Genomic DNA, 13,908 nt, shown 5'->3' with positions numbered 1-13,908 from the left:
TGACCCAAATACTGCGGGGTAGAAATAGGCGAAGGATAACGAACCAATTATAGGGGTTTTGTGTGTATTCTATACCTGAATGTTTCTTCATTTCTCCTTCAAATCTTCTCAGATCTTCCTTCCAGAAGGTCCAAAGTACATCTTTGTTCAACACCTTCTCTAATCCCATATCCTCTTTTTCCAACAAGACACTCAAGTTAATATTCAATCAAAGAGGAGTTTTCTTCCTGCTGGTTATGTGCAGGTTATGCTCCCTCCCCCCTACTGAGGAGTGTCAATTATGAGGGAAGAGTGTGACCGACACATTTTCCTAGCCTGTGACCAAACTGTTCATTGAGGGGATTTTGATGAGGATAACGACAACAATCCGAGTTTCTCAGTGTAAATTATCTATGTGCAGTGCATGATAGCGCTGAAGTCATTAGTGTAACATCTACAGTGGCTTCACAGTCTTAAGAACATGATGTCAGGGTCATGTTCAAACATAAAACTGGGTGTTTTCTGCAATATACAACAGCTAAGCCTGCCGCACTGTCCTGTTATAGACAGATTAGGAACAGATCTTTTGATCAACAATGAAAGTCAACGGCACATCCATGTTTGGTTTTGTCTAAAGACAACAATGACAAAGACAAAAGAAAAGAAATCTCTACTTTGCTGCCATTGAAAAAAATCCATCAAAATAAATATTTACTTTATAGTATTGAATACTTTTTGGAATCCTCAAAAAAGTATACAGTTGGTATATACCGTTATATTCCACAACTGTTCTTAGCCAGAATATTGCAAGAAGCACTCAACTAAGTAAACAGGAACAACAGCACCATTACTTTATGGCTATGTGCCCACAATTCGGAACTAGCAGCGCTTTGGAAGTGTACAAAGTGCTGCCTTCTACTGAACGCAGGTAAATCCGCATGTGATCACTGAATCATGCGGATTTACCTCATTTAATACATTCTATTGATGTAATTTCTCTTGCGGACACTAGCATCTACGCAAGAAAAATTAACATGCTGCAGTCTGGAGAGATGCACCGCAAGTCAGTGTCCGCGAGTGATCCGCAGGCATCTGTGGACGCATAGTGGACTTGAGATTTCGAGAAATCCCATCCACTAAACTGTCACAGCTGACCGCTACGGATTTGACGCTGTGTGATTACACTGCGTCAAACCCGCGGCAGTTCCTTTTCGTGAGCACATACCCTAAGACATGAATATCAGGTAACCCCTTAACTCCCAGGCCATCTTCGCATTTTCGTTTTTTACATCGTTGGTCTTACCATATCGTGTACTGGAAAATGGGAAAAAATTCAATGTGTGGCGAAATTGAAAAAAAAAGTACAATTCCCCAGTTGTTTTTTTTTTTTTTTTTATTTGATCATGTTCATTAAATGCTAAAACTGACCTGCCATTATGATTCTATGAGGCTCTTTTTTATTTTAGTGGTGAAAAAAAGTCCAAACTTTAGTAAAAAAAAAAAAATGGCGCCATTTACCGAGATCTCCATTTTTCGTGATCTGGGGTTGGCTGAGGGCTTATTTTTTGCGCGCCAAACTGACGTTTTTATTGATTAAATTTTGGTGCAGATATGATCGCCCATTATTGCATTTTATTGCAATGCAACGGCAACCAAAAAAATTTAAATTCTGATGTTTTGACTTTTTTTCTCGTTACGCCGTTTAACACTCGGGTTTTATTTTTTTATATTGATAAGATTGGGTGATTCTGAACGCGGCGATACCAAATATGTCTGTTTGATTTTTTTATTTATAGTTTTATTTTGAATTGGGTGAAAGTGGGTGATTTGATCTTTTACCTGCAGTCTGATTTCCTCTGATTCACTAAGTGGACAAGATGGAGACATTTTGTTCTCCATCTTCTCCTCATAGTGTGTAATTTGCATCATTGCACTGATTCCCTTGGATGAGAATCTATGGCCGTTTGACCGTAACCTAAGACTGACAATTTCAACAGGACAACTTTAGATCTGTACTAACAGGTGATAAAACTAGTTTAGGCATCTGAATTATAGTGACATTTTGCATTAACAAAATCCTTTATGCAGGCTTATCCCTATCAAAGCGATTATTGTAGCTGGGGGTTACTTTCTTTCCCAGAAATCAATTGAGGTTAAAAAACATGCATTTAGTGATCTTTAATCTACTGGAGCCATTAGTTGCAGGATCAAGCTCCTAGGAGCAAGAGTGATGTTTGATAATGGTGTGAACATTACTCCTCTAGCTTTCATTGTACTGCTTCAGTGTGACACTTATCACTACTAGTACTCATGGACAAGCCGTGAGGCTGGCTAATCAAGAGGTCCGTGGTCAAAAGCCAGGAGGGTACATCATAGACAAAGCGGTGAGAAAAAGGTGTAGTCAGATCACTGTCTAGAGTCAGAATTCCAAGAAAGTAGCGCATCACAAGAAAAGTGCTAGGCAAATGCAACATCAAAGGTAAATCCAAGATCGGGCAACAAAGATCAGAATACAAGACTATGAGCAAAGAGCACACACACCTCTTGAGAAAATCTACAAATGGCAGTAAGAGAGCTGACTAAATAGCCAGGTAATTACTCCGAACAGGAGACACATGAAAGAACCTGGAATCATGACATGGTGTAAGCCAGCAAAAAGAGTACACCTGTAAAATAGCAGACTTTTAAGGAAGCTCTCTCTAAAAAAAGAGCTTGAATAACTCAGTAAAAGCTCTGAAACTTACTGACAGGGCAATGATGAAATGCTTTATTGGGAATACCATTACTCCAACCAGCAGCTTCTTCAAAGAAGACTATTATCAACAAGTCCTTCAAGACAGAAAAAAGGCTCTCTTCATCTACACTAATGATTCCAGTAAGTTTCCAGCAAGAAACCTTGTTCTGTGTATTTGGATCTGCAGGATGCCAAAATGCAAATGACTGAAAAGGCAATTCCACCTTTCACTTCTTTCTACCTCCCATTTGGAAAGGAGCTGGCAGGTAAAGGTAGAACACGGCCAATGTTCATTGACTATAAATATGCAATTGAAAGAGGGTGTACAGTACCAACCCACAAAAGCCTAAAACAAGGAGAGTATGTGCATATACATCATAACATAGTAGTAATATGTATTGAGTGGAGAATGGTCTATACACAGAGAAATGAGTGGCTAACCACTCGGAAATAGATGATACACGCCAACCAAAAAAGAACCAAGGATAAATAAAAAATAAATAATAAAAAATAAAAAATAACAAATAATAAAAAATACTCAAATAGAAGGACAAAAATAATATATAAACAGTGCCTTTATTAAAGTATATATGGCAATGGCACCAACACTGTGCCTGTACTTGGAGACAAGAAATATATAAATAAAACACTAAAATTCTTTAAAAAAAAATATATATATACATGTGTTTCCTTGAGGACGGACTAATTAAATAGGAGTTTAACCATAGACTAAGACACATATAAGCCCTAGAAAAAAGCTATCCAAATAACCACCAATACATATGCAAAATACCGGCCAGGGGTATTAATTAAATATGTGCAACTATGCAAGAAAAAAAGTGCATAGTGCATATGAATTCAACAAAATGAATAATCATATCTCCATCATAAAAGGCCCAGCAATAAAACAAAAACAAAGGTGTGCAGATTTATGCAAAAATTATCCAAGCACAACATATAGAGCTGTGCCAAAAAACAGAAAAACGGTGAGAGTGAAATAACTCAAAAAAAGAAAACCAGATTATGTGTAATACATCAAAAAATATAAAATAAGTATATGAACAATAATCAAGAATATATGTGTAATAATGTGAGGTAGGGGCTTAAAAAGATGGAATAATAAAGTGACACAAAAGATAATAATACTAATGGGAGGTATGAAGCATCCAAATAGGGTGGTGGGATCTGCCTATATTATAAATGGGACAACGCTAAGGAACTATATGCGGTGTCAATCTATAGGGCTGTGTGCCAAAGGAAGGTGAGGCTCAAAGTAGCAGGCTATACTAAAAATCAATACTGATACCTGAACCCGTCCGTCCCTCCAAGATACAGAGCACCTGTGCTCTGTATCTTGGAGGGACGGACGGGTTCAGGTATCAGTATTGATTTTTAGTATAGCCTGCTACTTTGAGCCTCACCTTCCTTTGGCACACAGCCCTATACACAGCCCTATATTGATTTTTAGTATATCCTGCTACTTTGAGCCTCACCTTCCTTTGGCACACAGCCCTATAGATTGACACCGCATATAGTTCCTTAGCGTTGTCCCATTTATAATATAGGCAGATCCCACCACCCTATTTGGATGCTTCATACCTCCCATTAGTATTATTATCTTTTGTGTCACTTTATTATTCCATCTTTTTAAGCCCCTACCTCACATTATTACACATATATTCTTGATTATTGTTCATATACTTATTTTATATTTTTTGATGTATTACACATAATCTGGTTTTCTTTTTTTGAGTTATTTCACTCTCACCGTTTTTCTGTTTTTTGGCACAGCTCTATATGTTGTGCTTGGATAATTTTTGCATAAATCTGCACACCTTTGTTTTTGTTTTATTGCTGGGCCTTTTATGATGGAGATATGATTATTCATTTTGTTGAATTCATATGCACTATGCACTTTTTTTCTTGCATAGTTGCACATATTTAATTAATACCCCTGGCCGGTATTTTGCATATGTATTGGTGGTTATTTGGATAGCTTTTTTCTAGGGCTTATATGTGTCTTAGTCTATGGTTAAACTCCTATTTAATTAGTCCGTCCTCAAGGAAACACATGTATATATATATATTTTTTAAAAAATGAGTATTTTTTATTATTTATTATTTGTTATTTTTTATTATTTATTATTTATTATTTATTTATCCTCGGTTCTTTTTTGTTTGGTGTGTATCATATAAATATGCAAATTGCCTCTTCAGTGAGAAAAGAGGACTCTGTAACGGGGTCTACCAAGCTGGGGTACCTCTTTCAGTACCACCCCGTGTTTCAGGAGGTCCACTCTGCTTTTGCTGGATTCTGAATGAAGGACGCTGGCTGGAATTCCTTGATTACGTGAGAGCATATAAAAGCTGACTGCTACTCCACGTATTTCCAGTCTAAAAGAACACACTTTATTTTCAGCAAACAGAATATATAACACAGATACACAGGGCAGGCCAATAGAAAAAGCAGGCCAGACATACATTACAATAGCTGCAGGGGGCCGGAGCCTGCTGATATTTACTGTGGGAATTAGAAAGGTGGGGGAGGACAAAAGGGGAATATCGTGTCCCCTCTGCCCAGGGGCGCAGCCTGTGGACTGATGCATTTCACATGGAACCTATTATACATAATATATACTGCGTAACATATTCTTGGTGCTGGGGGTTCTGTAACACGGCTCCCCTTTTCAGCGACGCGATCGGCATACACAGTCTGATCCTTAACGGATCGGTTTGGGGATGACCGAAGTTTATGGGGTTGGTACAAGTTCCGTTTGTCAACTTAGTCCATCGGCATTACCGTTTTGTTTGCCGAGTCTGTAGTGGATGGTGAAGTCCAGAGGTTGTAGGGCTAAACTCCACCGCAGTAATCTGGCGTGGTCTCCGGAGACCCGATTAGCCAGACTAGGGGATTATGGTCCGTCAGGACGGAAAACTGTCATCCATACAAATACGGTTGTAACTTTTTGAGTGCCCATACTATTGCCAGGCACTCCTTCTCGATGGCCGCATAGCTCACTTCACGGGGCAGTAGTTTCCGACTCAGGTAAGCTACCGGGTGTTCTTGGCCGTCCGGCCCGAATTGGCTTAGTACTGCCCCCAATCCAAACATAGAAGCGCCTGTGTGAACAAGGAAACGTTTAGTTGGATCGGGTGCGGCCAATACAGGGGTATTGGTGAGGGCGTCCTTTAGCTGGCGGAAGGCTTCCTCACACTCTGGGGTCCAGGTTACTCGGCGGGGTTGGTTCTTACGGGTCAGATCAGTGAGGGGCTTGGCCACGCTGCTGTAATTGGGAACGAATTTCCTATAATACCCTACTGTCCCTAGAAACGCCATGACCTGGGTTTTAGTGCGTGGGGTGGGCCATTTGGCTATGACCTCAATCTTGGCTGGTTCTGGTCTCTGTTTCCCACTTCCCACCCAATGCCCTAAATACTGAACCTCTGCTTTGCCCACGTGACACTTGTTTGGGTTCAGGGTGATTCCGGCATTGTGGATCCTGTCTAATACTGTCTCTAGGTTATTTAGATGCTCTTCCCATGTCGCGCTGTAGATGGCGATGTCATCCAGGTAGGCACATGCATAGTCCTGGAGACCATCCAGAAGCCTGTCAGCCAGCCTCTGAAAGGTCGCCGGGGCAGTCTTCAACCCGAATGGCATAACTCGAAACTGGAATAAGCCAAACGGGGTGACAAATGCCGACTTGGGAATAGCATCAGGACTAAGGGGAATCTGCCAGTAGCCTTTGCATAGATCGATGGTGGTTAAATACTTTGCCCCTGCCAGCCGGTCTAACAAGTCATCCACACGCAGCATGGGATACGCATCCGTCACTGTTTTCTCATTGAGCTTACGATAGTCTACACAAAACTGTGTAGTCCCATCCTTCTTGGGCACTAACACTATGGGGGATGCCCAGGGACTATCTCTTCAATGACCCCTAAACGCAACATCTCTTGTATCTCTTGTCGCATCCCTTCTCGTACAGACTCAGGGATGCGGAAGGGGGGTTGTCGCAGGGGGGTCTGATCCTGGGTCTCAACCTTGTGTTGTGCCAGGTGAGTGTACCCGGGTTTCCCCGAAAACATCCTCTGTCACTGCCTCAACAACTTCTCCGCCTGCTGTCTCTCCCGGGGACCTAAGTCTTCACCCCAGTGTACCTGGTCCCATGTTTTAGACTGAGTCCTCTCCCCTAAGACATCAGGCAAGGGAAGTCCAGCTAAATCCTCTGCTTCAGGTGCACAGATGGCCACTACCTCTTCAGGGCGCTCCCGATAGGGCTTCAGCATATTCACGTGGAACATGCGGATAACCCTGGGGTCGTCACAATTGGTGACATTATAGGTGGTGTCGGCTATTTTCCCCACTACCTGGTAGGGCTCCTGCCATGCAGCTTGGAACTTGTTCTGCCTAGCGGGCTCTAACACCAGGACCTTCTGCCCTATTTCCAAGGTGCGCTCTCTGGCCCTCCGATCGTACCATACGCGCTGGCGCCGCTGGGCCACCTGCATGTTCCCACGTACAGCCTGGGTCAGCTCCTGTAGGCGGTCCCGGAATTCCAGCACATAGGGTACAATAGGTACCCCTTCTATGATGCCCTCCCCTTCCCAGTGTTCTAGCACTAAGCCTAGGGGTCCCCTTACCCGTCTCCCATATACCAGTTCGAATGGGGAGAACCCCATGGATTCTTGGGGCACCTCTCGATAGGCAAACAGGAGGTGAGGCAAGAATTTCTCCCAGACCCTGTGGGTCCTGGTAAAAGTCCCAATGAGTTGTTTTAACGTCCCGTTAAAGCGTTCACACAACCCATTGGTTTGTGGGTGGTACGGGGCACTACTAATGGACTTTACGCCGCACAGCTTCCACAGTTGGTTGGTCACCTCTGCTGTAAACTGGGTACCCTGGTCTGAGATAATCTCCCGGGGAAATCCAACACGTGAGAAAGCCTGGAGCAGGGCAGCCGCCACCGTCTCTGCCAGTATGTTAGGTAACGCAACCGCCTCTGGATACCGTGTGGCATAATCTACCACTGTCAATATATACCTTTTCCCTGACAGACAGGGTTTGGCTAAGGGCCCTATCAGATCGACTGCTACTCGGCTAAATGGTTCCTCCACAATGGAGAGGGGGCGTAATTTGGCCGTGCATCGATCTCCCCTCTTGCCAATGCGCTGGCAACTGTCACAGGTCTGGCAGCATGGTGGCGCAGTGGTTAGCACTACAGCCTTGCAGCGCTGGGGTCCTGGGTTCTAATCCCACCCAGGACAACATCTGCAAAGAGTTTGTATGTTCTCTCCGTGTTTGCGTGGGTTTCCTCCGGGCACTCCGGTTTCCTCCCACATTCCAAAGACATACTGATAGGAATTCTAGATTGTGAGCCCAATCGGGGACAGTGATGATAATGTGTGCAAAACTGTAAAGCGCTGCGGAATATGTTAGCGCTATATAAAAATAAAGATTATTATTTATTACTATTATTGACGAACATCATAGGTTACCCCCGGCCAAAAGAAGTTTTGTGTCAGACGATGCCTGGTGCGACTGACGCCGAAGTGCCCGGCGAAGGGTATGTCATGAGAGATTCGCAGTAACTCCTGCCTATACTTCTTGGGAACTACCAGCTGTCGTTTGATAGTAGGGCTCGTCCCTGTGTGGTGCTGCTCTGTGATCCGGCAGAGGAGTCCCTGCTTCCATATAAACTGTTCCCCTTCCAGTACCCCTCTCCCCTCCTGTGCCTTCCCACAATATCCCTCCAATGAAGGATCCTCAAGTAACTCCCTCTTAAATTCATCTGGGGTGGCCCAAGAAATGTGTCTGGCTATGGGAAAACGTGTAGGGCTGGGATGTCTTACCTGGGCCTCCTCTGACTGTGATTCCGCCTCCGCAGCTCGAGCTTGACTGTGGGTGGTCACAGGATATGTCTCAGCCAGAGGAGCAACCGAGAAGGCAGACAACATGGGCCCCAAGTCATTCCCCAGCAAAACGTCTGCAGGCAAATCCTCCATCAAGCCGACCTCAACAAGGCCATCCCCAACTCCCCAGTTCAGGTGAATCCTGGCAGTGGGTAGTCGATGTATGGCTCCCCCTGCTACACGGACTGCCACTGTCCGGTCCGTCTTCTCTTGGTCCCGGACGATATGAGGCTTCACAAGGGTCAAAGTTGCTCCGGAATCTCTTAGTCCCTGCATGCGTTTCCCATTAACCCACACGACCTGTCGATGCTGTTGTCAATTATCTACCCGGGCTGCCTGCACGAGGTCTACTTCATGCAGCACTTCCTCCATGTCTTCCACCCCTTGGTTAGTTGTAGCCCCCAATGCCGGGTCAGCTTCACCTTGGTAGCAGTGTACAGCGGCCCGGCGGAAGGTAGCTGTTCCCACCTTTGGCCACTGGGTATGCTGAGTCCGGTTGGGACATTGTCTTTACAGGTGGCCCAGCTGACGGCAGGTGTGGCATCGCGCCCCAGGGGAACTGTGGTAGGCCGGGTTTCTAGCTGGTCCCCCTACAATCTTCGGTGGTTTGGGGCCCTCCAGGTCCATGGGTGGACCCCTAGTGACCATCTTTGATCCGGACAACTGAGGCCTCCTGGCATCATGATGTTCATCGGCCAGACGAGCGGCTTCCTCAAGAGTCATTGGCCGCCTGTCCCGAAGCCATTCCTGTGTCTCGGGGTTTAGTCCATTAACCCTTATCCGGCTGAATAGGTACAATTGTAACTATTCCGTTTTAAAATTGCAATAACTTTTTTTTGAAAAGACGTAGAGGGCTGAAACTTCGTGACATCTCTACATTTTTGGTCCAGAATATATTGGCCAAATTTCAATAAAATATCTCCACCCGCTTCCGAGATAAGGGGTCGAGATCTTTTTGCATCCATAACAAGCTGCATAGGTACAAATGTACCTCATATATTTTGAATGAAGATAATGCAAGGGAAAAAGCATAAAATTTTTTTTAATGATAATGCTATTTAACTATTATAAACAAGTAAAAAACTGTTCATTTACATTATAAAAGAAAATGTAAGAAACTTTTTTTTATTGATTTTCTTTGCAAGTAATGCATGTTGGCTTTGCTACAGAGTGTTCATCGCAAATGGGTTTCACACAAACCACACAAGACTTTCTAGTCTTGCGTTGTTTTCGCCTCAGGTCTCTGCAGACATAGCAACTACCAACAACAGGGGAGGGTCCACGACTACCATGAGGTATTTTGGGGCCAGCTGCTGGCTGCGATGCTACCACAATGCATCGTCCAAGCACCATTTCTACTGCACCTCGAAGAAAATGGTTTCTCATTATCATTTTGTTTGTACTACGATCTTCAATTGCAATCATACACAGCTGATTTGCGAGATCTTTCAGGAACTTTCTTCGTTGATCCTTTGCCCTGAAGCTTGGATTGTGTTCTCTGTAGATGATGTAGGATGCTAACCCACTGACATCAATCATATTGTAGAAAAATGCCAAAGTCCAACGTGATGTTCGTCGTTTCACAGTGTACTCTCCCAACATTTTATCCATAACATCAACGCCACCTTTTGTTATGTTGTAGTATTTTATTATCTCTGGCTTGGCTGCTAGTGTCTCTTCAACTTCTCCCGTCATGTGCATAGATGATAGAAGCACGACTGATTTGTTCTTCTTTGGTACATATGAACAGACTGTTGCATCATGATTGTAGGCAAAATTTGTCGAGTATACAGGCCTTTCTTTGGCAGGCTGCATGTTGTTAGGTAGGAACCTTTTGTTTTTTCTCACTGTACCAACTAGTGTCATGTTCCAGGAGTTCAATACCTTAGCTAGTTCCATGGTTGTAAAGAAGTTATCGGTGGTGACATTTCTTCCAGAGCCTTTATACGAGCTCACTAGGTCCAATACTGTTCGTTCTCCAATGTTTACTTGTCGAGGACCATCAGTTGGTTTCCCAGTGTAGAGCTGACCTTGTAAAGGGTAGGCATTTGATGAGTCACAAGCCCAGAAAATCTTTATGCCATATTTAGCTGGTTTTGAAGGTATATACTGGGTAAATTTAGTATGACCTCTAAATGGAAATAATTGCTCGTCGACGGTGATACAATGATATGGCTTGTAGGCTCTCTCCAGATTACTGTTCAGCATTGTCCAGATGTCCCGTATTGGTGCAGCTTTATCTGTTTGCACACGTTCTGCACGTGTATTTTCGTTGTCAAACCTGATAAATCTGAGTATCATCTTGAAGCGGTCACGAGACATGGCTGCACGTATAAGAGGCAGAGCAGCAACATTCCACATTTCCTCCAGATTCTCTTTGTTGGCTCTGTGCACACCAGCAGCAATCAGTATGCCCAAAAATGCATGAAGTTCAGTTTCAGTAAATTGCTTGAATGTTTTTTGTGGTGGCCGTTTGGAAGAATCAGGAAAACGTTGTACCAGTTCGTTGTTGTAAGCATCACAAACTCTCTTGGCCTTTCGATTCGTTTCCCGTAATATGATGTCACACATCTCGGGAGTCATGATGGACTTGAATAGCTCTTTTGCTGTATATAGGTTGCTGATTGCTGCAGGGCCACCTCTTTGTCGTAGGACATTACGAGATTTTGTTTGTGCATTTGGCAGTGGATTACTGCACCATTGAGTTTCATCCTTAGCAGTCCAAATGTCGCCTGCACTTTGAGGCACAGAATCATCCTCAACACTTTCGTCTGATTCGTATTCATTTTCATGCTCTATGACCATTTCTTGTTCAATGTCTGAATCTTCTTCAGTAACATCCACTTGTGGTACATAGTTTTCATCATCAGATGGAACATATGGTTCATCCTCATGCTCAGAATCAGATTCTTCTAGCATTCGCATTATTTCGTCAGACGTAAATCTGTAAATATGAAAAAATGTAAAATAAATAATTTTCCGAAATACTACATTATTGGCTTTTCACAAAATTATACTAACCTGCAAACACGTTTTCTTGGATTATGGCGGAAACTAGATCCAGCATTACTATCACTCATGATGACTTGCTAGATGAATTTTGGCTTCGTATTTTGTGCTGAATATAAATAAAACATCGTAAAACAATATGTAGATACTAATTATTATCCATTTTTCGTATAAAAATTATACCTATAGTGATAAGTTTCATACAAAATATATGTAAGCCAAGTCCAGGCTGAAAGACAATTTGACTGTTCTGTCCCCACATAATGAGAATAAAGGTATAACTGGCTGTTAGATGCTGTGAGACTTTCCTACCTTCGTTTCCAAGAAATTGAAGACTTCACAAGCCTAGAAATGTGTGCTCACAGCAATGAGATGAACAGCAAAATGGCTAATGAGAGGAGGGAGGCAGGAAGACAAGTAGAAGCCACTCCCAGTTTGAATTAACTTAATTGACAGCAACATAAGTGACCAGTAACAACACTGAACAATAGATATCAGCATAACATTTGTAGCTGAATGAACTTTAGTTTCTGAAACCAAGTAAAGTCTTCCCACAGTGGAGGTATATGTGAAGGTACAATTGTACCTATGCAGCCTGTTAAGGTTGTAAAATTATGCAGCCTGACAAGGGTTAAATAATCGTTCTAACAAGAAGAGCTGGAGGACGTCCTCCTTAGTGGTTGCTTGGCTCCCTTGCACCCACTGTAGCAGTGACCGCCGTAATTTACAGGCCCATTCAGCGTGGGTATCGGTTACTCGTTTTATAAGTCCGCGGAACTTTTGGTGGTATGCCTCTGGTGTCAGCGCATACCAGGCCAAGATCACTTCTTTGATCCACTCATAGTCCATACAGTCCTCATCAGGTACCGTGCGATAGGCGTCCGCTGCCCGGCCTGTCAGCTTGCTGGCCAGAATCTGAACCCGTTCCTCCGGCTTCACTTGATGAAGGGTACACAGCCGCTCAAAGTCCTGCAGAAAGCTATCAATGTCTTCCTCTGCCTCCCCCAACTGTCGGAAGGCATTATACTGGATCTTTTTGTGGCTTACTGTTGAAGGTACCTGGGCGGAGGCCAGAGCTCCCCCTGCTTGCTGACTCTCCTCTCTCCGCTCTGCCATCTCCATCTTGGCCAGCTCTATCCTGTTCCGCTCGGCCATCTTTTCCTTCAGATCAGTACACACATCAGCCATCACCTCTCGTATGATCTCTACTGCAGGGTTTGGGCCATAGAACACCAGTCTGTTCTTTACCTCCCTCTGAAATTCAGTCTCCTCCACATTCACATTGGGGGGCGCTGCACTGTCGTGTTCCATGATGGCTGCTATCAAATCCGCTTTTGTTTTGTTGCTGGCGATTAACCCTCGGGCTTCCACCAGATCTTTTAATGTAGTCCTCTTTAACTTCTGGTAGTTGTCTTCCATTCATTCCTTTTCTCCTGTAGAAGGGGTATCCCGCTGTCTGCCACCAGTGTAACGGGGTCTACCAAGCTGGGGTACCTCTTTCAGTACCACCCCGTGTTTCAGGAGGTCCACTCTGCTTTTGCTGGATTCTGAATGCTGGCTGGAATTCCTTGATTATGTGAGAGCATATAAAAGCTGACTGCTACTCCACGTATTTCCAGCCTAAAAGAACACACTTTATTTTCAGCACACAGATTATATAACACAGATACACAGGGCAGGCCAATAGAAAAAGCAGGCCAGACATACATTACAATAGCCGCAGGGGGCCGGAGCCTGCTGATATTTACTGTGGGAATTAGAAAGGTGGGGGAGGACAAAAGGGGAATATCGTGTCCCCTCTGCCCAGGGGCGCAGCCTGTGGACTGATGCATTTCACATCATGTCGTCATGACAACATCCAGGTCGCCAGAGCTAGGAAACATGCTGATCATGCGCAGCGCAGAGCTCTATGGCATGGCAATGCTGCTTCATCTCCATGCTATAGAAGTGATCAGCATGCAAAAAATGATTGTCCCATAGTGGGGCAAAGTAAAAAAGTTAGAAAAAGTAAAAAAAAAAAAATGTCTAAACAACTGTAAAAATATTTTTTAAAAATCTAAAATAATAATAATAAAAAATACATACTATCTCTAAATAAATATTTAAATGAAAAAAATCAACAATAAAAGTACACATATTTAGTATCGCCGCGTCCACAACGTTCCGTTGCAGCAGTCCCCCACTGATAAAGGCAACGGCAGCATAGGTGCAAGTTACTGATAAAAACAGCCACCCACTCACTGAGCAAATTATGGAGGGGTTGGCTGCCTAGC

At 43.6% G+C, this 13,908-nt stretch overlaps 1 protein-coding gene across 3 annotated transcripts in view; it reads right to left on the bottom strand.

Moving 5' to 3' along the window:
* Positions 1–1,582, bottom strand: part of NHERF4 (NHERF family PDZ scaffold protein 4) — a 110,818-nt gene extending 109,236 nt beyond the window's left edge. Inside the window, exon 1 of one of the 3 annotated variants that reach the window (XM_069741198.1) lies at positions 76–1,582. In XM_069741198.1, coding sequence (XP_069597299.1) covers positions 76–169 — 94 coding nt within the window. In that variant the 5' untranslated portion in view covers positions 170–1,582. The remainder of the gene's footprint in view (positions 1–75) is intronic. The other 2 variants (XM_069741201.1, XM_069741199.1) reach the window with 2 other exon arrangements.
* Positions 1,583–13,908: the final 12,326 nt, after the last annotated feature.

The sequence above is a fragment of the Ranitomeya imitator genome, chromosome 10, assembly GCF_032444005.1.
Source record: "Ranitomeya imitator isolate aRanImi1 chromosome 10, aRanImi1.pri, whole genome shotgun sequence".
Taxonomy (NCBI): Eukaryota; Metazoa; Chordata; class Amphibia; order Anura; family Dendrobatidae; genus Ranitomeya; species Ranitomeya imitator.
This window is presented reverse-complemented; position numbering and strand designations above follow the sequence as displayed.